This window comes from Camelina sativa, chromosome 16 (assembly GCF_000633955.1).
Source record: "Camelina sativa cultivar DH55 chromosome 16, Cs, whole genome shotgun sequence".
Lineage (NCBI taxonomy): Eukaryota > Viridiplantae > Streptophyta > Magnoliopsida > Brassicales > Brassicaceae > Camelina > Camelina sativa.
Window position 1 is genome coordinate 18793080 of NC_025700.1, and position 21962 is coordinate 18815041.

Below are 21962 nucleotides of genomic sequence, written 5' to 3' on the forward strand. Positions count from 1 at the left end.
CNTGTGTGCATTAAAGAGAGTATCTTTGGCAGTAACTTTTGGTCTTATGGACTATAAGATACATCCAACATCCTTATTCGTAGAGTCTATCTAGTACATTCTATGCAGATATGCTATCTGATCAAGTCTGTGCAATAGACTTTATGATGCTACTATCCTTGTGAGCCAGTGAATCTTCTTCCGAAGCTTGTTGACCATCTTGGTTGATTTAGGACGTGAAAGATGGAACCCGATGGAGTCAAGGTACCAGCCGCTCCTACCGTTCATGCCAACAATGCGTCCTCCATTGACTGAGAAAGTGAAGGGTGTTCCTTGTTCAACTCCGTAAGGTCCATAAACTTGTTTATTGCTTTTGAATGTCATTGATCTAATGACAGGGGTGCCACTATTAACCATTGGACAGTAGTAGCCACTCACGCCAATCAGATACTCGTCTGGGTATTGCAGCTTTATCTGCAAACACTCGGTTCATTTTAAAGAAGCCAAAATCTAAGAGAGACAGAACAGAGAATAAGAGAGGAACAAACCTCTGATGTTTTGTTGCCTCCCACACCTCCATGCTTCTCTGATCTTGCAGGTTTACCATTCTTATCGTAGATCACTGTGATGGAGTCAATGCAATGATCATATAAAAGTCTGATCTCACGGACACCATGATAAATCCCGTCATCCCAGGCAGTTCCTCCATTTCCTCCCCAGGGTCCGACGAACACAGTCAGATTCTTGTCACCTTGTTGTTGTTGATCCATGACTCCTTCCTGCTGTTAATTGAGAGCTTACTTTTGTAAACACGATGCAAGGGACGATGCTAAGAAACCAAAGTTTTGCAATAAGAGGAGAACCAAACTTGTTCTTTGCTGCAGAAGAAGCTTTTTGGAACTGAAACAGGTTGTGGATTGTTAAGAACAAGAATTGAGTGTTTCGCTTTTGCAGAAACACATATAAAAAGATGTCAAGCTTCATGGGAAGGTATTGGATTCCTGGACAGCAATGTAAGAGGACGAGAGGTATGCGTTTGATTGTCTTATCTTCCTTTACATAAAGAAGTAGGAGATTCCAGGAAACTTCAAGAGGAAACTTTTACATGGAACAAATTCCAAAAGTGTTCATCATAGTGCCAAAAAAGAAAATTAGAAGAATATTGTCTCTTGTTTTCATATTAGTGTATTACTAAGGTTTAAATTCCTCTAGTATGTCACATACTGTATGTGTATATGTAATATGAACATGTCCCTTGCTCTCTGACATAGGAAGGCTGGATTTTTTAGTATAATGGCTAATCTGAGTACATCTCAATACTGTTGAATAATAGATCGACTATATAGATGAACTACTGTACTCTATTACATGAATTAAGCGAGGAGTCCAATGAAAGACTGAACAAACTCAGTGTAATAACACGTGATAGAGAGCTATAGGTGAACAGAAGAGCAAAAGAATCAGCAAACTAATCCAGAAGAAGCCTATCTGGGGAATCATTTCTATCTCATTCTCTCCCTCAGCATCTTCATCCCCATGTACCTGCAATTATCATATAGAAGTTTCTTTTCAGTTTCACCAAAAAGAACTGATACAATTTCAAAGAGTAATACAGTTGGTAAGTTTCTTCCTACCTTCCAAGCATCATCAAGGTAGCCTGAGGATTAGTCCCTGGAGAGATATTGAAGGTTGATCCATCCACAAGCCTAAGAGAATTAATACCAATGACTTTGAGATCAGAGTCCACTACTTTTCCCACAACAGCGCCTCCATGGTAGTGCCAGATTGTGCTCACAGTCCGTCTGCAGAAATCTGCCATCACTAGATCATTTGATTGGTCCACAGGCAATGGAGCTCCAACAAACCTGAATCTACGGTTCCCAAACCATTCCCTGATCATAAAGTCCTGCATAGCTCGGCTCCTGAGTATTTCTCCAATCTTCCTAGTCCCATTGACACATCTCTCTAGATCTTGTGGATCACTGAAGTAGTTGAATCTAACAACTGGGTTTATCCTCACATCCGTTGAGGCCAGCCTTAGTAAACCAATAGACACTGGACCTAGGATCTTTTCCATTATAGTTGTCACAGGGACGTACAAAGGAGAAGCTGGCGCTCTGATGAACACAGAATGTAAAGGCGAAGCAAACGGAATCACATTGGAAGCAGCCTCCAGAAAAGCCCCTTCCTCAGTAATACCCACCACTTGAATCAGTGAGCTCTCCATTGGAACCGGAGGAACAATGGAGATACCGTTCCTCGGGTTATCATACACAAAATCTCCCACATGAGGCTGGTCAAGAGCCACTGGGATCCCCCAAGTCGAAAGATAACTCCTTGGACCAATCCCACTAAGAAAAAGCAACTGTGGGCTACCGAGTGCACCAGCTGACAATATCACCTCTCCCCTGTCTCGTATCATCGCGTGATGGTAACGTCCCAGCTGATCACGGTAAACAACTCCAATCGCAGATACGTTGGCACCCGAGACACTTGGAGATGAAGCTAGCAGTACTCTCTCTACAGTTGCGTAAACTGCAACTCTAATGTTGGAACTTCTTGCATACCTGAGAAGATCTGCAGAGCTGTGTCTCCTCCCAGCACGATCAAACGTAGACCCTCCGATCTTAGTCCCAACTTTATGCTCCAAGGTAAATCCATTAAACGGATGTACACCAACCTCAAGTAACGCATCCCTAATCGCAGTCTGCCAAGTCCTAAGCTGAGGTCTAAACACGATAGCTCTCTCAACCCACTCATAAGACTGATTCACACTAGTCAGATCCCAATTAAGACCCGAATTCTCAAAGAACTGTTTATCAGCACGGCTATAGAACCCAGCATTGATCGCACTGCTTCCTCCAAGAACACGGCCTCTGGCGTTAGGTACTCCTTCCTCAGAGACGAAAGACTGAGCCGGCGAGTCGAAGTTGTTAACGTCAGTGAGAGTGGTCAAGAAACCATCGTGCGACATCACGTGAGGTCTGTTGTACGGAACGCCGCCACGTTCAAGCAGAAGAACCCTGAAAGATTGCGAAAGCGTGGCGGCAAGTGGACATCCCGCCGTACCTCCTCCGACGATTATGTAGTCGTAGTAATCCTCCGACGCAAAATCAGTTGCGTTCGACACGAATCGCATGAAACTTGGCGCTGCAACGAAGATTACGATAGTAAGAAACAACGATGAAACAGAAGAATCTCAAAAACCAAATCATCGATCATCGTTATCTTGCAAATTACTCAAAAGCGATACAGGGAGATCAAAGAAACATCATCGTCTCTAAAGATTAAAACGATTCAAGCATAAACACGAGATTCAATCGAAAATTTTCTTGGGAAACTTACGTCGACTAGAGCGTGACCTTGCATTAGATCGAGGAACTACTCCAAGAAGAAGAAGCACAACGAACGCCGTGCACAGAAGAGAAGTATCAATCCGTTTCATCATTCTCGCTCTTCGGTTACAAGATTTTTTCTCAGAGAGCAGAAAGAAAATTAAATTTTCTCGGGAAAGAGAGAACTTTCTCAGTTAGGGAGAGAGAGAGAGAGAGAGAGAAACAGAGTCGAAGAAGAAGTTGTTAAAAAAAAAGAAGAAGACTCCAATGGCGCGATTGCTTTCTGTTATGGAGTGTTTCCTCAGCTCTTTAAAGTACTCATAGCCGTCGATGATAACTAAACCCAAGTTTAGATCAGCGGTTGTCAATAGATTGTAAATTTGTAACCTTGCGCTCATCCACATATCTTTGACGGCCGTCAGGAATGGTTTAAGAGTACCGGTTTGATGACTCTGCCAATCAAATTCCGGTTCAATTCGGTTAAGATAAGATGACAAGATTTAGCCACGTGTCATGAGGTTGTGCGGATTAGACTGTAGCCCGTGTTATCACTACCGTACCGTCGTCTACAGAGAGAGCAAAAATGGCGATGGCGATGTTACCGGCGCTCTTCTCTTCTACCTCGATTCTTCTAACCAGCAGAAAAATCAGATGCGGAGCCACCGCAAACAGCGGCGGCGCACTCTCATCGACTTCTTCTGACTCCGATCCTAAGAGAGGTGTCCCCTTGTATAAGCCCAAGTCGTACGAGGTTCTAGCCTCTGACGCCGCCAATTCTCTCGCTTTCGCTCTCCAGGATTCAAAATCTCGTTTGGAGATTGATTTCCCGTAATCCTCCTCCTCTTACTCTTATCTCAATTGTTCGATTTTTGTGTTCATCGCTTGTGGTTATAATGGCGTCTTTTGCTCTAATGTGTAGGCCTTTGCCCAGTAGCATTTCTTCTTACAAGGTAATTTTTTTTTTTGCTATCTTGTTACCGTTGACACTTAGTTTTTTTAGCGATTTGTGGTTGTTGTAACTGTGTTGGATTTGTATAACATTGTTGTTGTAGGGCTCTTCAGACGACTTTATTGATGCTAACATACAGTTGGCCATAACTGTTGTTCGCAAACTTCAGGAGAAAGTAGAGACAAGAGCTTGCATTGTATAATTCTATCTCCTTCATCACTCTATTTATTACTCAGTTCTTCTCATTTTGTTCTTCTGACCTTATGAATATTAAACATGCTTCAGGTTTTTCCTGACAAGCCTGAGAAGCGTAGAGCTTCGCAACGCTTCAAAGCGGCATTTGATTCGGTAGAGATAGAACTTTTAGTTTGCTGTATATAGCATATGTTAGGATATTGAACGCTTAAGTACTTAACAACAGCTTCATTTTGTGTGTGTTTCTCATCAGGTTGATGGCATAAGTATCGGTTCTCTAGATGATATACCTGGTAGTTCTGTCACAAATTTCTTCAGGTCCATAAGGAGTACTCTGGACTTTGATTTTGAAGATGATAATGAAGGTATAGCTAAAACTACAATCCTTTCATCTAATATTTTCCCTTTCCACTTGGATTTTTGCTTATGTTAACAGATGGATTATTGCATTAAGTCATGAGTATTATGTGTTCCTACAGGTTCTTGGGAGCCCAAGGAGCCACCGACCCTTTATATGTTTATCAATTGCAGCACTCGGGAACTCTCTTTTATCGAGAAGTTTGTGGTATTCGAATCCTTCTATCTTTTCTTATCTTAACATGGAACTTGGTTCAGATACATTCACTGGCTATAGTCATTTTTGAATTTTTATTTGTGCCTTCTTAGTCAATCACAATCTGTATGTTGTTGGTCTCTTCTTGCAGGAAACCTTTGCCAGTTCAACCCCAGCTCTTCTGTTTAATCTTGAACTAGATACCCTGCGGTATTACCTCTATTGAGACCTCAATTTTTTTTTTTTGTAACTCAATGTCTCTCTGTTTCCTCACTTCTGGTAACAACTGAACTTTAGTGCAGTGCTGACCTAGGGCTCCTTGGCTTTCCCCCTAAAGATCTGCACTACCGGTTTCTTTCTCAATTTATTCCTGTCTTTTATATCAGAACCAGAGAGTATTCTAAGGTACTTCCCAATTATGATGATAATTTCTCAGCAGCCTTTCTTGGCTGCTTGCATAAATGAAGAAGCTTAAGCTTAATATTTGTTTGTGTTCCTTGGCTAAGACAGTGGCAGTGGCACCGTTTGTGTTGAACTACAATGGAGCACTTTTTCGACAATATCCTGGTAAATGCTAAACTAGTCTTTCCGGGACTAAAGATTAGATATATATTATAACTGTGCCTATATGTACTGTGACTTTCTTGATCACTGAACATGATGTGATGCTATGCTAGTCTCTATCAGATTTGCAGAACCATAGTGGCCTGAACTTGAGAGATTGTTTTCTCTGTTCATATCTGATATGCAAAAATCTAATGCAGGACCATGGCAGGTGATGCTTAAGCAAACCGATGGCTCATTTGCGTGTGTTGCAGAAAGCCCTACTCGTTTCACGCTGGGTGAAGTATGTGCACTGAAAGCATTTAACCTTTTGTATATAGTCGTTTTTCACCCAACCCTCAGAAAAAAGTAACAAGCTTTGATTGATGTGGATACAAACAGACGAAGGAAGAGCTGTTGCAGGTTCTGGGACTACAAGAAGAGAAAGGGAGTTCACTCGAGTTCCTGCGCAGGGGATACAAGGTATTGGTCTAGAATGTGTTTGTCTGTTTATTGAATGTGCACATAGAAGCTTAAACTGGTTGGAACANGTAACAACTGAACTTTAGTGCAGTGCTGACCTAGGGCTCCTTGGCTTTCCCCCTAAAGATCTGCACTACCGGTTTCTTTCTCAATTTATTCCTGTCTTTTATATCAGAACCAGAGAGTATTCTAAGGTACTTCCCAATTATGATGATAATTTCTCAGCAGCCTTTCTTGGCTGCTTGCATAAATGAAGAAGCTTAAGCTTAATATTTGTTTGTGTTCCTTGGCTAAGACAGTGGCAGTGGCACCGTTTGTGTTGAACTACAATGGAGCACTTTTTCGACAATATCCTGGTAAATGCTAAACTAGTCTTTCCGGGACTAAAGATTAGATATATATTATAACTGTGCCTATATGTACTGTGACTTTCTTGATCACTGAACATGATGTGATGCTATGCTAGTCTCTATCAGATTTGCAGAACCATAGTGGCCTGAACTTGAGAGATTGTTTTCTCTGTTCATATCTGATATGCAAAAATCTAATGCAGGACCATGGCAGGTGATGCTTAAGCAAACCGATGGCTCATTTGCGTGTGTTGCAGAAAGCCCTACTCGTTTCACGCTGGGTGAAGTATGTGCACTGAAAGCATTTAACCTTTTGTATATAGTCGTTTTTCACCCAACCCTCAGAAAAAAGTAACAAGCTTTGATTGATGTGGATACAAACAGACGAAGGAAGAGCTGTTGCAGGTTCTGGGACTACAAGAAGAGAAAGGGAGTTCACTCGAGTTCCTGCGCAGGGGATACAAGGTATTGGTCTAGAATGTGTTTGTCTGTTTATTGAATGTGCACATAGAAGCTTAAACTGGTTGGAACATGATGGTATTGCAGTCGGCAACTTGGTGGGAAGAGGATGTGGAGCTTGAGGCATCATCTAATTGGCGTAACTGAACGGTGCCAAGTCATGGATTCATACTTTTGGTAAGTTTGTCTCTCAAGATTGGGAAAATTTAAACTTGTATATGTGCAAAGTTGTAGAGAGAGTTTGGGAGATGTTAATGGGAATGATAAAGGATAGTTTGAAAATATTTTCTATATATAACTCAGTCCAATTATGATAGTGTCTGTTCCACCCGCTTTTATAATTCTTTCTTCAATTCATAGGAAATTGCGAAGAGAAACTATTTTAGGAATAGTTACAATGTAGGCTAGAATACTAAAGATCTCCTTAATTTGCTATACAACGGTCATCTAATTCTCAACTTACAAATTTTCTTGTTAACAATTTGTAGATTCTCTTAAAACCCATATCTAACATTTATGTGCTTCTGTCTATTATTGGCGTCAGTCAAGTTCTATTTTGTTTCCTTCTTTTCTCTCTCCTCTTTCCCTCATCTCACATGGTAACTCCATTTGGTCATCTTTCTTGATCTTTAAGTCTCAGATGAAGAATCATGGGTTGTTCGATATTCTTCTGCTATTCTGTCTCTTTGTCTCGACTTGTATAGTTTCTGTTTCTTGTCTAAACCCAGATGGGTTAACTTTACTCTTGCTTCGGAAGCATTTGGACAAAGTACCACGGAATTACTTCGACATGGAAGACAAATTCATCTGAAGCCACTCCGTGTAACTGGTTTGGTATTATCTGTGATGATTCTAAGAACGTTACGTCTCTCAACTTCAATGGTTCAGGTGTTTCAGGCCAATTGGGTCCTAAAATAGGGCAGCTCAGAAGCTTAGAGATTTTGGATATGAGTTCTAACAATTTCTCTGGGATTATACCTTCCAGTTGAGGGAACTGTAGCTGACTTGTGTACATTGATTTGTCTGAAAACAGTTTCTCGGGTAAGATCCCGGATACTCTTGGTAGCTTGAAGAGCTTGGCCGATCTGTATCTTTCCAACAACTTCCTTACCGGGGAGTTGCCTAAATCCTTGTTTCGAATTCCGGCATTGAACTATCTGCATGCCGAGCGTAACAACCTAACCGGGTTAATTCCTCAAAATGTTGGCGAGGCTAAGGAACTTCTTGATCTGCGATTGTTTGACAATCAGTTTTCTGGTACAATCCCTGAGTCAATTGGAAACTGCAGCAAGCTGGAGATTCTGTATTTGCACAAGAACAAGTTCGTTGGTTCATTGCCTGCAAGTCTGAATCTTTTGGAGAATCTCACTGACCTGTTTGTTGCTAACAACAGCCTACGAGGAACAGTTCGGTTTGGCTCAACCAAATGCAGGAATCTGGTCACTTTGGATTTGTCATCCAATCAATTCGAAGGTGGTGTTCCTCCTGAACTGGGAAAATGCAGTAGCCTTGACGCTTTAGTCATTGTGAAATGTAATTTGTCAGGTAAAATCCCTCCAACGTTGGGTATGTTAAAGAATCTCACAATCCTTAATCGTCTCTCTGAGAGTATCCCTGCTGAGCTCGGAAACTGCACCAACTTAAGCACGTTAAAGCTCAACAACAACCAACTCGGAGGCAGAATTCCGAGTGCATTAGGTAAGCTAAATAAGTTAGAAAGTCTGGAGCTTTTCGAAAACCGATTTTTGGGTGAGATTCCCATTTAGATATGGACGATTCAGTGTCTTACGCAGTTACTAGTCTATCTAAACAATCTCACAGGACAAATACCAACAGAAATAACCGAGCTCAAGAATCTCAAGATCGTTACGCTCTTCAACAACAGCTTTCATGGAGTGATACCACCTGGTTTAGGTCTGAACAGCAAGCTTGAGATTATAGATTTTATTGGTAACAATCTTACATGAGAGATACCACCAAACCTCTGTCATGGAAAGATGTTGACAGTGTTTAACTTAGGATCTAATCGGCTTCACGGTAAAATACCACCATCTGTTAGTCAGTGCAAGACAATAAGCAGATTCATCCTCAGAGAAAACAACCTTACAGGTCTTCTTCCTGACTTTTCTAAGAATCATGATCTAACGTTTCTTGATCTCAATAGCAACAGCTTTCAAGGAGCAATCCCCCGTAGTCTAGGAAGCTGTAGGAAACTCACAACCATCAATCTGTATCGAAACAAGCTCACGGGGAATATTCCTACAGAGCTTGTGATTCTACGGAACCTTAATCTTGGGTTTAACTTATTAGACGGCTCGGTTCCTTCAAAGTTTAGTAACTGGAAAGAGTTGACCACTTTGGTTCTCTCCGGAAACCGTTTTTCAGGGTTCGTTCCGCCTGATCGCCACCCTTAGTGTTAGTGAAAATAAAACAACCATTTATATCGTAACGTTGCTAGACCAAAAATCAGACTTTTTCACATGCGTTTTCAGTAATAATTTAATTATCCAGTGACATTATATTTATTAATAATAACATCTTCACTATCAACTCATTTTTATATGTTTATCTCAATATAAAAATAGATATAATGCATGTTAGTGAGATATTCACAAAAAGTGTTGGTTGATTATATCCAAATTCATATACGACATGTGAATTTAAAATTCTATAAAAAAGAAACGGGGAATCAAAATTCTCTTGTTCTATATATTTTTCTCGGAAGCTTACCTAAGACCAACCCCACTCAAAAACTTGAATCAAAATTCTCTTAATTAAACTAATCATATTATCAATATTAAACTAATCAAGAGAACCCATTAACAACTTAAACTAAATTACTCCTCCAGAAAAGAACCTCTATGATGGTTGCTTAAGTAATAAAATAATGTTTTTTTAATATAATGTTAAATTAGATTCAAGAAAAAATAAATGTTTTTACAATGCAGATGCAAAGTCCTTTGTTTACAAAACTGTTTCTAAAATGTGGTTGCTAATCTTAGTAGAGTCGTGCAGCAAACCATGTTTGAATGGTATCAGCTACACCATTTCCGATCGTGCTTAATCGATTTCGAACATTTTTGTCAATGAGTTGAACCAGCTTCTCCACTGTAGACGAGTGATCGCCATGGCGCCGAGCATTCCTCTCCCTCCATATTGAATGTAATGTGTTCTGGTATGTGTAGGCAATAAGAAACCTTTTTGTCTTGTCAAGCTCAGTTCCGTCCACCAGAGCCACGATGTCTCTCCAATTTGCAGTATACTTATTCAAGAGCAGACCCTTAGCGAGTTGTTCCCACACCTTTCCAGAAAAAGAGCATTGAAAGAACAGGTGGTCAGTTGTTTCAATGGTGTGGTTGCAGAAAATGTAGGATGGATTGGCTGTAGAACTCCACTTTTGCATTCTGTCACCCGTGGAGAGCCTATCTTTCTGAACCAGCCAAGATATAAAAGCATATCTTGGAGTAGAGTAAGGGAACCAAATCGCTTTATAGTGGGAAATATCTGGCTTCGCAGTCCGAATAAGAGAGCAAGTCTCCTTGGTTTTGAAGCCTCGACAGTAAACACCATCTTTCTTTTTCCTCAAAGCAATATCTCGTTCTGCAATGCGGATCAAGGTTTGCTTCTGTATCTCCTCCTCAACCTGGTTGAGTAGCGGTTGTCTGTGTCGCCTCTGCCTAGTCATAACCATAACGTCTGCCACGGTACTCGTTTTTGGGATTCCGAGCGAAATGAGTCCTCTATCTCCAAAGGTGTCATGAAGACATCCCATAGGACACCATTGATCAAACCAAAAAGAAGTTGATTCACCGTTTTTAACCTCCACCCGGTGGAACTGAGAAGCGAGTGTCCTGTATTTCAAGATTTTATTCCATATCCAGGAGCCTACAGAGGATACCAGATTCTCGGACCACAGGGAACCACTCCGTATAAGGTACTTTTTAACCCAGTCCACCCATAATGAATCATGAGCAGAGAGAACTCGCCATATTAATTTCAAAATACTAACTTTATTAGCTTCCTCTATAGAACGCAAACCTAAACCCCCTTCCTTTTTAGGTAAGCAAGCTTCATTCCAAGCTACCTTTGCTTTGTTTGGTTTCAGAGAGGGTCCGGACCATAAGAAAGCAGAACATAACTTGTCAATCTCCCTGATACAAGCTTTTGGAAGTCGAAAAGCAGCAATCCAGAAGTTTGTTAAGCTAAATGTCACCGAGCTCAACAGTTGTAGCCGGCCTACAAATGAGAGTGTCCTAGCTGTCCATGAGCTGATTTGCGAACATATCTTTTCTAGAAGGGGAAGATAATCTGCAACTGACATTCTTTTGGGAAGAAGGGGTAAACCAAGATACCGGACCGGTAATTCCCCAAACGTAAAGGGAAACTGCTGTAGGATCTCAGCCGTTTCACTCTGAGAGATTCCTGCCATGAACAAAGTCGATTTCTCAAGGCTTATTTGTAATCCGGAGTGAGTAGCAAAGTCATCAAAAACCTCTAAGACTCCCTGGACTGATCGTTTTGTCCCATCAGCAAAAACCATGTGATCATCCGCAAAACAGAGGTGGGTGAGATTGAGCAATTTACATTTGGGGTGGAAATCAAACTGTTTAGCTTTAGCGGCTTTGTCAAGCATACAAGAGAGGACATTCATACATATCACGAATAGATAAGGACTTAAGGAACAGCCTTGTCTCAATCCTCGTCGACTACCAAAGTAATAAAATAATGTTTATTAAACCATTTTTTATTAATTATCATATTATAATAAATTATGAAATAATCAAAACAAGAAATAGGTTTTTTATTATTTATATTACATGAAAAAAGAAAACAGCAATATTTTACATAATTCATAAATATAAAACATATTTTACAAAGTCCAGAAATACAAACATAAAATTTCAAATACCTTGGATCTTTCACTAGAGTAAGAAGATTCCTGTTTGCTAAATCAACAACAACAACAAAAGCACTTGTGTCCTCGAGATCATGCAACTCGACCAACACGTTTATGAATGCATCAAGAGGGATCTTCTTGTCTTCAGGGAAAGCACCGAGTTCCAAGAAACAGTCTCTGGTTTTCAGGTCGAGATTTTCTAGACTTGATTCGATTTGAGCAAACACTCTACTGTCATGAGTTTCATCAGCAGGTTCACTCTTAGATAATCTCGTCACTGCACCTTCCCAGTATTTTTCAGATTGGTTTTTCAATGAAGCACCAACAACTTTCAGAGAAAAAGGTAGACCTTTACACTCCCCAACAACCTACCAAATAGAGTCAATATGAGTATCCAAAGAAGAAACAATATTACTACTAGGCATGTAGGCAGACCCATTACCTGCTGGACCAAACTTTTGCTGAATCCTGAAGGGACTGATTTCTGATTGAAAGCAGATAAACAGAACACAGACATTGCTTCATCTTTATTTAGTAACTCTACATCATAGGTGGTTCTAGTACCCGCGAATTTAGACCTTGAGACCACAAGAGTTGAAGTTCCGGGAATATTAAGCATCAGCTGGTCCAGAGATTCCCTTGTCCAAACATTTGGAGATTGTGATACAATCAGAAACAAAACCCGGTTTCCAAAGTGGCCTGTAAAAGCAGCAAACAAGCACCCTTTTTAGCATCAGAGAAACATTATCTCTAATTTCAAGAACTCAACAATAGTTCACTTGAGATTACATAATTGAACATACATACATATGAAGGGTGCTTGTTTGGAGACAATTACAACCACTTACTAATAATGAGACAACAACACCAACATACGGTTCATGAGACCTTAACAAAACACAACACAAAACCACTTCATTCTAATCAAATTTTAACACTAACAAAGCATACAACAAGTGACTAATTCGGTTTTGTGAGTCTGGTTAAACCCACAGAGAAGGAGTCACATAAGTATACCCAAAGTTAAAATCAAACCGTACCAAATTTCTGAGATTTAGCTTATCGCGTGAAATCAATACAATCGGAATTGTAAACCCAATCACAATAGATAAGTAATAATCAGACGAACCTTCTGTGTGTGTGATCCGCCAGCTGCTTGACCTCGCCGTCCCATTAATCCCATCACAGGAACCTTCCGCCATCGTTATCATCGTCGGAGATAGAAGGCCTTGAGCAACGAATCGTCACATCGAGTGGAATCTCGATTGGAACCCAAAACCTCGACATATCTCTCTCATATATGAAGATCTTTCGTGTTTCAGCCGGAAAATCCAACGATTCAAGGTGAATTGGAGAATTTTTACGGTGAAACGGCGAATCGCCATACATATCGCCGTTTCTCTTACAGAGAGAGAGATATGTCGTGAAAGAAAAGAAAAAAATAGAGTAAAAAATTTTTTATTCCTAGTTTTTATTTTTCCCTCTGGCCAATCAGAACCGACTACGCATCGGTTCTCATAGGATTCTCAAAATCCCTCTCGTGGAACCGATTCTCCTAATTTCTAATTTTTTTTTTGGGTTTTTTCTTTATTTTTGAGCTTGAGAATTCCACGGAAAATCCTAGTGGACTTGCTCTTAGTCATGATTTGAAAGTCAATTTGTTCCTAAGCAAACGTTTAGCTGTTCTTATCAAATACTAGTATCCAAAAAGATTGTTAAGCACCAATTACACGAATGATATCAAATTAAAAAATTAGATAGTGGACTGTGTTGTTAGCGTATGCAATCAATTATTCAATGGTTGGTACTTGGTAATGCGTTCTTGGTACTGAATTTAATAATGGACCCAAAACCTACCCAACTCCCACAAATTGACTATTCACCAACCAAATAGTCCAATTATTTAATGAAATGCTTTTTTAACTTCGTTATTGATGTGTTAACAGTTTCTTACTCTTTTTGGATAAACTTGTAAAACGACATCGTCGTAGAATATTGAAAAGATTCACGTTTCACACTAGGAATCAAAGAAACAGAGACGACTTCTTTCTATAAAAACACGTGTGTCTGAAAACGGAAAGAAAGAAGACTGAATGAGAAACGTCGTGCAAAGAAGAAAACGCGTTGAAGGAGGTTAAGGTCTCTCTCTCTCTCACACTCGTTTGTTGTTGGTTGATAAAAGACCAAACACAACATCTTGTCTCGTCATAAAAAACGGCAAGAATCATCAGTTAAATAACAGATGCCAGGGCATGTTTCTTGACTTTTGATAATCTCAGAAATGAAGAATCTTGTTGGGTTGTTCAAAATTCTTCTTCTTTTCTGTCACTTTCTCTCGATCCGTTTAGTTTCTTGTTTAAACTCGGATGGGTTAACTCTACTCTCGCTTCTGAAGCATTTAGACAAAGTACCACCGAAAGTAACTTCGACATGGAAGGTGAACGCATCTGAAGCCACTCCATGTAACTGGTTTGGTATCACTTGTGACGATTCTAAGAATGTCTCGTCTCTCAACTTCACTCGTTCTAGGGTTTCAGGTCAGTTGGGTCCTGAAATTGGGGAGCTCAAAAGCTTGCAGACTTTGGATCTGAGTAGTAACAATTTCTCTGGAACTATACCTTCCACTTTAGGAAACTGTACCAAGCTCGTTTCTTTAGATTTGTCTGAAAACAGTTTCTCCGGTGAGATCCCAGATACTCTCGGTAGCTTGAAGAGCTTGGAGGTGCTTTATCTTTACATCAACTTTCTCACTGGTGAGTTGCCTGAATCCTTGTTTCGAATCCCCAAGTTGCAGATTCTAAATCTGGAGTACAACAATTTAACAGGTCCGATTCCTCAAAGTATTGGTGAAGCTAAGGAGATTGTGGATCTGCGTATGTTTGAGAATCAGTTATCTGGTAACATCCCTGACTCGATTGGGAACTGCAGTAGTCTACAGATTCTGTATCTGCACAGGAACAAGTTAGTTGGTTCGTTACCTGAAAGTCTTAATCTTTTGGGGAATCTCACTGATCTGTTTGTTGGTAACAACAGCCTAGGAGGGCCGTTACGTTTAGGCTCACCAAACTGCAAGAATCTGTTGACTTTAGATTTGTCCTACAATAAATTCGAAGGTGGTGTCCCTCCTGAACTGGCCAATTGCAGTAACCTTGACGCTCTAGTCATTGTGGATGGTAACTTGTCAGGTACAATCCCTCCTTCATTGGGTTTGTTAAACAAGCTTACAGATATAAACCTTTCCGAGAATCGTCTCTCTGGGAGTATCCCCGCGGAGCTCGGGAACTGTAGTAGCTTGAACTTGTTGAAGCTGAACAACAACCAGCTTGGAGGGGAGATACCTAGTACATTGGGGAAGCTGAAGAAGTTAGAAAGTTTAGAGCTTTTTGAGAACCGGTTTTCGGGTGAGATTCCTATGGAGATATGGAAGAGTCAGAGTCTTGCACAGTTGCTGGTTTATCAAAACAATCTCACAGGGGAACTACCTGTGGAAATGGCCCAGATGAAGCGTCTAAAGATCGCTACGCTCTTCAACAACAGCTTTTATGGACCCATACCGCCTGGTTTAGGTGTGAACAGCAGCTTAGAAGAGATTGACTTTATTGATAACAAACTTACAGGAGAGATACCTCCGAATCTATGCCATGGAAGGAAGTTGAGTATTCTCAATTTGGGTACTAATCTGCTTCACGGTACAATACCAACTTCTATTGGTAACTGTAAGACCATCACGAGATTCATCCTTAGAGAAAACAACCTTTCAGGTCTTCTTCCTGAGTTTTCTCAGGATCATAGCCTTCAATTTCTTGATTTCAATAGCAACAACTTTGAAGGACCAATCCCGGGGAGCCTCGGAAGCTGTAGGAATCTCTCAAGCATCAACCTGTCTCGAAACAAACTCACAGGAAAGATACCTCCACAACTTGGGAATCTACAAAGCCTTGGCTATTTGAATCTTTCCCGTAATCTTCTTGAAGGCCCTCTACCAGCTCAGCTGTCTAAGTGTGTGAATTTTGAGCGTTTTGATGTTGGCTACAACTCATTAAACGGTTCGATTCCTTCAGAGTTTAGTAACTGGAAAGGCTTGGCGACTTTGGTTCTCAACGATAACCGGTTTTCAGGAGGTATTCCACAGTTCTTTCCTGAGCTTAGAAAGCTGTCAACTCTGCAGATTGCTCGAAATGCTTTTGGTGGTGAGATTCCTTCTTCTCTTGGGTCAATAGAGGTTCTGACTTATGATTTGGACCTCAGCGGAAACGGGTTGACAGGTGACATCCCGGTCAAGTTGGGGGATCTTGACAGACTAACAAGACTCAACATATCCAACAACAATTTGACAGGCTCATTGTCGATTCTTGAGAATCTTGAGTCATTGCTGCGTGTTGATGTCTCGAACAATCAGTTCAATGGTTCAGTACCGGTACACTTGAAGAAAGAGTTGATCTCTGACCTGTCGATGTTTTCAGGAAACCCCAAACTCTGCATTCCACATTCCTTCTCTGGTAGCAACAATAGCCACAGTGGATTGAATTACTGCAAGGGTAAAAGTGGCCTCAGCACCTGGAAGATTGCACTTATAGCGGTCTTATCCTCTATATTTGTCTTGGTTGTGGTTCTTGCCCTTGTTTTCATTTGCTTACGGCGTCGCAAAGGAAGACCAGAAAAAGAGAAAGATGCTTATGTCTTCACCCAGGAAGAAGGCCCATCTTTGTTGCTTAACAAAGTTCTTGCAGCAACTGACAATCTAAATGAAAAGTACATCATTGGAAGAGGAGCTCACGGAGTTGTGTACAGAGCTTCTTTGGGCTCGGGAAAGGTCTACGCTGTGAAGAGACTCGTCTTTGCATCTCACATCCGCGCTAACCAGAGTATGATGAGAGAGATCGATACAATTGGTCAAGTCAGGCACAGGAATCTGATTAAGTTAGAAGGGTTTTGGCTGAGAAAAGACGATGGTTTGATGTTGTATAGATACATGCCCAAAGGAAGCCTATACGATGTTCTCCACGGCGTTGGTCCAAAAGATAACGGGCTAGATTGGTCTGCACGGTTCAACGTAGCGCTTGGTGTTGCTCACGGACTGTCCTATCTACACTATGACTGTCATCCCCCGATTGTTCACCGTGACATCAAACCAGAAAACATACTCATGGACTCAGACTTGGAGCCTCACATTGGGGATTTTGGTTTGGCTCGCCTTCTGGATGACTCAACGGTTTCAACTGCAACTGTTACAGGCACCACCGGGTACATCGCACCAGGTAATGCATCTTCACATTTACACAATAGTAGTAGACTAGTCTAGTGTATAAGTTACCCGTTAGGAGTTAGTTAAATTAGCAAGCTTTTTGTATAGATACTCTGTTTCTTCATTGGCTAAAACCACCATGAAACTGTGCAGAAAACGCATACAAAACCGTGAGGGGAAGAGAATCAGATGTTTACAGTTACGGAGTTGTGTTGCTCGAGATGGTAACAAGGAAGAAAGCGGTGGACAAATCCTTCCCGGACAGCACAGATATAGTAAGCTGGGTCAGATCAGTGTTGAGCAGCAGCAAGGACAACAATGTGGAGGACATGGTGACAACCATCGTCGATCCTACTCTTGTGGACGAGCTTCTGGATTCGAATCTTAGGGAACAGGTGATTCAAGTGATGGAACTGGCACTGAGCTGTACTGATAAAGATCCGGGAATGAGACCAACGATGAGAGATGCGGTGAAACTGTTGGAAGATGTCAAGTATCTCGAAAGAAGTTGCCCCTCTGAAAGAAGTTACTCTGTGTAGGTAGGAATATTGAGCTACTCGTAATGTATAACTCGGCCAATAATGTAAAATATGGGCCTACCTAAGGCCCAATTATGACGGCCCTTTAGTTGTAGCCTTGTTTGCGAAATAAATATATCGTTTATCAAAAGTTATTTGTGAAATTTCATCTTTAAAAGTTATTTTCAAAAAATATTCGTTTGGCCGGAGATGAAGATAGGGGCGGTACGGGAGAGTTGGCTTATACGGACTCCGGTACTGACTCCGGCGATTGACGGCTCGATTCTCCGGCATGGAAAGCCACAGCTTACGTTTCCTCTCTCGGACAGTGAGCTTAAGCTCTTCTTCTCTTTCATTTAATGATTTTTTTTTTTTTTCTGGGGAAGCTTTATACTGTACACACTTCTAGTTAGCTTGGTCGATATCAAATTGAGGTGACTGTTGTTTAGTAGTGATGTTAGAAGATGAAAGTTCAGTTATTTATTGTGATTTTCAGTTTCCTTGTTGATTGTTGTTGAGTCTTGTTGGGTTTCTAAAGAGAGAAATTTGTGTGATATATTTTGGAATTTACAGGGTTGTATCGTGGTGTGGTTCTGGCTGTTCACGGAGGGAGAGGATATGAATCTACATGGGATGAAAAACCTTATGAAACTCTTCCTACTGGTAAAAGAGTTTATGTTGATGAATCTGATGTTGTGACGTTTCTTGATCCCCCCAAGGAGTTGATTCCATTGGACCCTGCTTCATATAACCCGGCTGCTTATCTATGGTTAGTCTGCTTTCTGTTGATTAAGTTCCATCATTTTAATTCAGTCTAAGCAAGCTGGCTTGCATGTTTAGTTTAGTGGAATTTTTGTTAGCCACATGTTACAGTCTCAGTTTTACTGTTCCTCCTAAGTTGGCTGTGTGGGGTTTGCTATAGTTAATAGGATCTTTTCATCTGGCGTATTATAAAATAAGAAGATGACTGTTTAATATTGTTGATATTGTACAGGAAGAAGATTGAAGACATCCCCGAAGAGAGGCGCCATCATTTGCTGCAATTATTAGAGCCGAGGTCATTCTTACTGAACTCTTATCAGTATTTAGCTTTTTATGTCATGTGGTCTACTTATGTCTCTTGGAAAATATTGGATTTATTTGCCAAATAAGTTGACATGGAAAGAGAATACTTAGTGCACGTTTTGGCATGTACAATTTTCTTCATGAGAGTGTATGTGTGCAGGCTTATATCAAGAGCATGGGAAATAGCAAGCACTCGTTACGACAATCCAAAGTTAGCCAAAATGACTGCTTCCAGGTTATTCTCTACTGGAGATGCGGAAACTTCACTCGAATACTTTAGCTGCCGAACAAGTCAGGGTAATCCATTTTAGGTCTGAGCCTTCACATGGCTACATATATAAATGAAATTGTATGTTATATCCATGTGGTTATATGTGTGTTGATGTTGATGTTCTTAACAACTTCTAAAGTATCTTCTCTTATTGTTTAGGTCCACTAATCATATCTTGGATAAATTTCTTCAAGATGGTTAGTCCGACTGATATCACTTCCATCCTTATTTCATTCGGCAGCATCTATCATGCGCTATCTTTCTTGACATAGTTTATATATTACGTGGTAGGCTGTGTTTCGCTCCAACAACGGACAGACCTATGGGCGTGTTTGTGGTGAGTCTTTATCCAATTAGTGTTTCTCTCAAAATAAATAACACTTTTCCATTTGCAGTTGCTGCGAGTATAATTCCAACATTTAAGGCATATCTAAGTTAATGTGGAACTCTATTTGACAATGTAAGATCATGTGTGAGCTTATATCACTGGAATTGATATAGCAAGTTGACTTTAAGATAAACAACTTTCAATATGGTTAGTTGTTTAGGCTTTTTACTCAGCTGCCTGCAATAAATTTTGGAACATGTGTGACTTATTCCTTTTCCACAAAGCTAACGTTGCATTTAAGATATTTTATGGTTTGTATGCATCTTTAACTATATAAAATCTTTCCGCAGTTGGTGAATGAGCATAAGTGATTGTCATGCTATTATTTCTGTTGTACTGTTTACAAAAATAGTCTCAAGAGATGTCATCCTGCAGGTGGACCAGTAGTTTCAACCATTGTCAATGCTCTTAGTCCTCTATACTTTGAGATTACAGAAGCTATGGAAGTAATGGCCACAGAGGAACCCTGTGATGTAGCATGCAAATTTGGCGATGGGCTTCTTGCTATTGAAGATTACCCACAAGGCTTTCCTCGACCATGTAAGACTCATTGCTTATACTGATTTGAGATTAGCCATTTACACGTTCCTTGCACAGACAGAATACTAGTCCTCACTTGTGTTATGCTAGTCTGAAACTTTATACAATGATTCACAACTCTGAGCATTTATTTTGCAAAACCTTCTATAAATCCAAAAAGTTTCTATTGAAAAATCATTCATCTTGGAGCAATTGAGAGTTTAGGTAAAGTAAATTGAGAAACACATCTCAGGTTTAAGTATAAGCATATAGAAAAGGTGTCTCTAAACCCATAGCTTCATCTGTTTTTCCCTTTGCAGCAAAGCATCCGTATCCATTCGACGACAGTGTCGTCATATACATACGGCATATAGGTCCGGGTGTATGCGTAGGACAGGCATGGCAAGAAGGTAAAGAACTGCAACAAGTGCCTCAAAGATTATGCTCAGACATTCTTATGGTCAAACAAAAACAATACAGATGATGAATCAAGAGAGCGTCTCTTGTTAGCTTAGATTCCAAGCTTTTCACCGTTAGCTTGTATTGGAAATTTTAAACGAATTGTTTTAGAAATGTGTCCGATTTGGCATATACTACTATATGTTACTTGTAAGATTCTGATATCCTTTTAAGCAACAAAAAAAAAAGACATTATCACATGACCCTCACTTCTGAACTATATATTGAAACATCTTTTGGAAAAACCAAGATCGGTTTTTATAGATTGTTGTGCATAGCTCATTGGTAAATTGGTGGAACCGTGGAGGATACAGACAAAATATTTTGAAATGGTTACACGACAACCGAAAGAAGAATAAAAAGAGAGGTAAGGAGGATAGGTTGTGTAAGAAAATATCATCTTTTTCAAGGCACTGAACGTGTTTTGACGGCGGAGATGACGCAAACGTGAATCTAACGGACCGTGTACTCTGTAACAAAACAGTAACGTCTATGCTTATTTCATCTGAGCAAAATAGTCAAATCTCAAAAAATGCTTTAAAGAAAGGCGTCTCTCTCTCTTGCTTTTTTTCACTCTCTCTCTCTCTCTCTTTCATTCATCATCCTCAAAGGTCTCTTCTCTCCCCTCTCTCTAATTCTCGGAGCCTTTTTAAATTCTTTTTATTCTCAGCTTCTTGAGGTTGGTAATGGTGACAATCTGATTCTTTCTTCTTCTTTTTTTTTGTTCTTTTCGTGTTTAAGTTGAAATCTGGAATATGTAGATACGAATGTTGCACGCTGGATACTGTTTTCGTTTTTGTTGGTGAATCTAAAATTAATATTTTTCCAGTTTCTGGACTAAGGGTTCGTCTAGTTACGGCGGTGCTGTTTATGAATTAGCTTGATTTCTTACGAATCTAAATAAAAATTAGGGATTTTGATGTAACAAAAGGATGTTATTTTTTTCGTTTTGCCCTTAGCATGAAAGGTTTTGGTGGTGTTTAGAATTAGTGGGCTCTAATGATTTTGTCTTCTAAGCTGATGATTTGTTACATTTTGGGTGAAAACTAAATGTATGAAGTTATGAAGTAAAAGAACAAGGGAACCTCTCTGTGTTCCTTTCCTTACGAAGCGCTTTTAGATGCATTTAGATTCTGTGAAAAAGGCTTTTTTATGTTTCGAGTGATACTTTGCTTGTTTTCTGATAGCAAAGTTTGCATTTTGGGAACTGATTGTTAATTTATTTGTAAATGGATTCGTTTGTGTAATGGTCTTGGATGAACTGCTTTTGCAGTAACTGACTCTTTGTAAACTCTCTTTCCACTTTTAGAGCTCATTATCCAAATGTTGATCCTTTATCCATTTTTCTTACTTCGACAGGAGCTTATCTAGCAATGGAAGGAGTTCCAGGGGTCAATCATACTGTTCCAAATCCTAACCATTATGACAAGTCAATAGTGCTAGATGTAAAACCACTGCGAAGTTTGAAACCTGTTTTTCCAAATGGTAACCAAGGTCCACCTTTTGTTGGTTGTCCACCTTTTGGTCCTTCTTCATCTGAGTATTCTCCTTTCTATCCCTTTGGAGCACAACAACCAACGCAAGATACTCCTGATCTCAACCAAACTCAAGACACACCTCCTCCATCGTTTGTTCCACCTCTTCGGTCCTATAGAACACCTACTGAATCAAATGGCCCCAGCAGCTCCAGTGCAACTAAAAGAGGAGTTGGTCGACCTAAGGGAAGTGGTAATGTGAAGAAAAAAGAGAAGCAG

The 21962-nt window shown here is 40.2% G+C and overlaps 7 protein-coding genes and 1 non-coding gene across 9 annotated transcripts; 5 read left to right on the forward strand and 3 right to left on the reverse strand.

The window, feature by feature from the left end:
• On the reverse strand, positions 25 to 1053 carry LOC104751156 (jacalin-related lectin 19). The gene is made up of 2 exons (XM_010473049.2): positions 528 to 1053; positions 25 to 453 (listed from the first exon to the last, which is right to left on the reverse strand). Exons 1-2 carry the CDS (start codon positions 747 to 749, stop codon positions 142 to 144), a joined length of 534 nt encoding a protein of 177 aa, XP_010471351.1. The 5' UTR covers positions 750 to 1053; the 3' UTR covers positions 25 to 141.
• Positions 1297 to 3746, reverse strand: LOC104751159 ((R)-mandelonitrile lyase-like). The gene is made up of 3 exons (XM_010473050.2): positions 3325 to 3746; positions 1614 to 3129; positions 1297 to 1521 (listed from the first exon to the last, which is right to left on the reverse strand). The coding sequence occupies exons 1-3, from the start codon at positions 3425 to 3427 to the stop codon at positions 1482 to 1484; spliced, it is 1659 nt and encodes a 552-aa protein (XP_010471352.1). The 5' UTR covers positions 3428 to 3746; the 3' UTR covers positions 1297 to 1481.
• Positions 3842 to 7162, forward strand: LOC104751160 (protein LOW PSII ACCUMULATION 3, chloroplastic). Its single transcript, XM_010473051.2, has 12 exons — positions 3842 to 4142; positions 4234 to 4264; positions 4367 to 4459; positions 4549 to 4611; positions 4712 to 4823; positions 4938 to 5023; positions 5163 to 5221; positions 5314 to 5416; positions 5518 to 5578; positions 5776 to 5858; positions 5957 to 6037; positions 6934 to 7162. The coding sequence occupies exons 1-12, from the start codon at positions 3898 to 3900 to the stop codon at positions 6991 to 6993; spliced, it is 1077 nt and encodes a 358-aa protein (XP_010471353.1). The 5' UTR covers positions 3842 to 3897; the 3' UTR covers positions 6994 to 7162.
• LOC109129696 lies at positions 7010 to 7910 on the reverse strand. The gene is given in 2 exon segments (XM_019238366.1): positions 7010 to 7627; positions 7629 to 7910. Coding segments are annotated over 2 exon segments (366 nt in total). The 5' UTR covers positions 7862 to 7910; the 3' UTR covers positions 7010 to 7494.
• On the forward strand, positions 8008 to 9260 carry LOC104753809 (leucine-rich repeat receptor-like protein kinase PEPR1). The gene is made up of 4 exons (XM_019237794.1): positions 8008 to 8016; positions 8097 to 8544; positions 8668 to 8796; positions 8866 to 9260. The coding sequence occupies exons 1-4, from the start codon at positions 8008 to 8010 to the stop codon at positions 9258 to 9260; spliced, it is 981 nt and encodes a 326-aa protein (XP_019093339.1).
• LOC104751162 (leucine-rich repeat receptor-like protein kinase PEPR1) lies at positions 13797 to 17670 on the forward strand. Of its 2 annotated transcripts, XM_010473056.2 has the most exons (3): positions 13798 to 14496; positions 14569 to 17001; positions 17142 to 17670. In XM_010473056.2, the coding sequence occupies exons 1-3, from the start codon at positions 14025 to 14027 to the stop codon at positions 17525 to 17527; spliced, it is 3291 nt and encodes a 1096-aa protein (XP_010471358.1). In that variant the 5' UTR covers positions 13798 to 14024; the 3' UTR covers positions 17528 to 17670. The 2 variants fall into 2 exon arrangements, with proteins under 2 accessions (XP_010471356.1, XP_010471358.1); XM_010473054.2 differs by having other exon boundaries at positions 13797 to 17001.
• Positions 17673 to 20417, forward strand: LOC104751161. Its single transcript, XM_010473052.1, has 8 exons — positions 17673 to 17834; positions 18080 to 18275; positions 18501 to 18563; positions 18732 to 18868; positions 19002 to 19039; positions 19134 to 19179; positions 19606 to 19770; positions 20070 to 20417. Exons 1-8 carry the CDS (start codon positions 17717 to 17719, stop codon positions 20231 to 20233), a joined length of 927 nt encoding a protein of 308 aa, XP_010471354.1. The 5' UTR covers positions 17673 to 17716; the 3' UTR covers positions 20234 to 20417.
• Positions 20810 to 21940, forward strand: LOC104751164. Its single transcript, XR_761747.1, has 2 exons — positions 20810 to 20897; positions 21568 to 21940. It is a non-coding gene; the product is annotated as an uncharacterized LOC104751164 (transcript).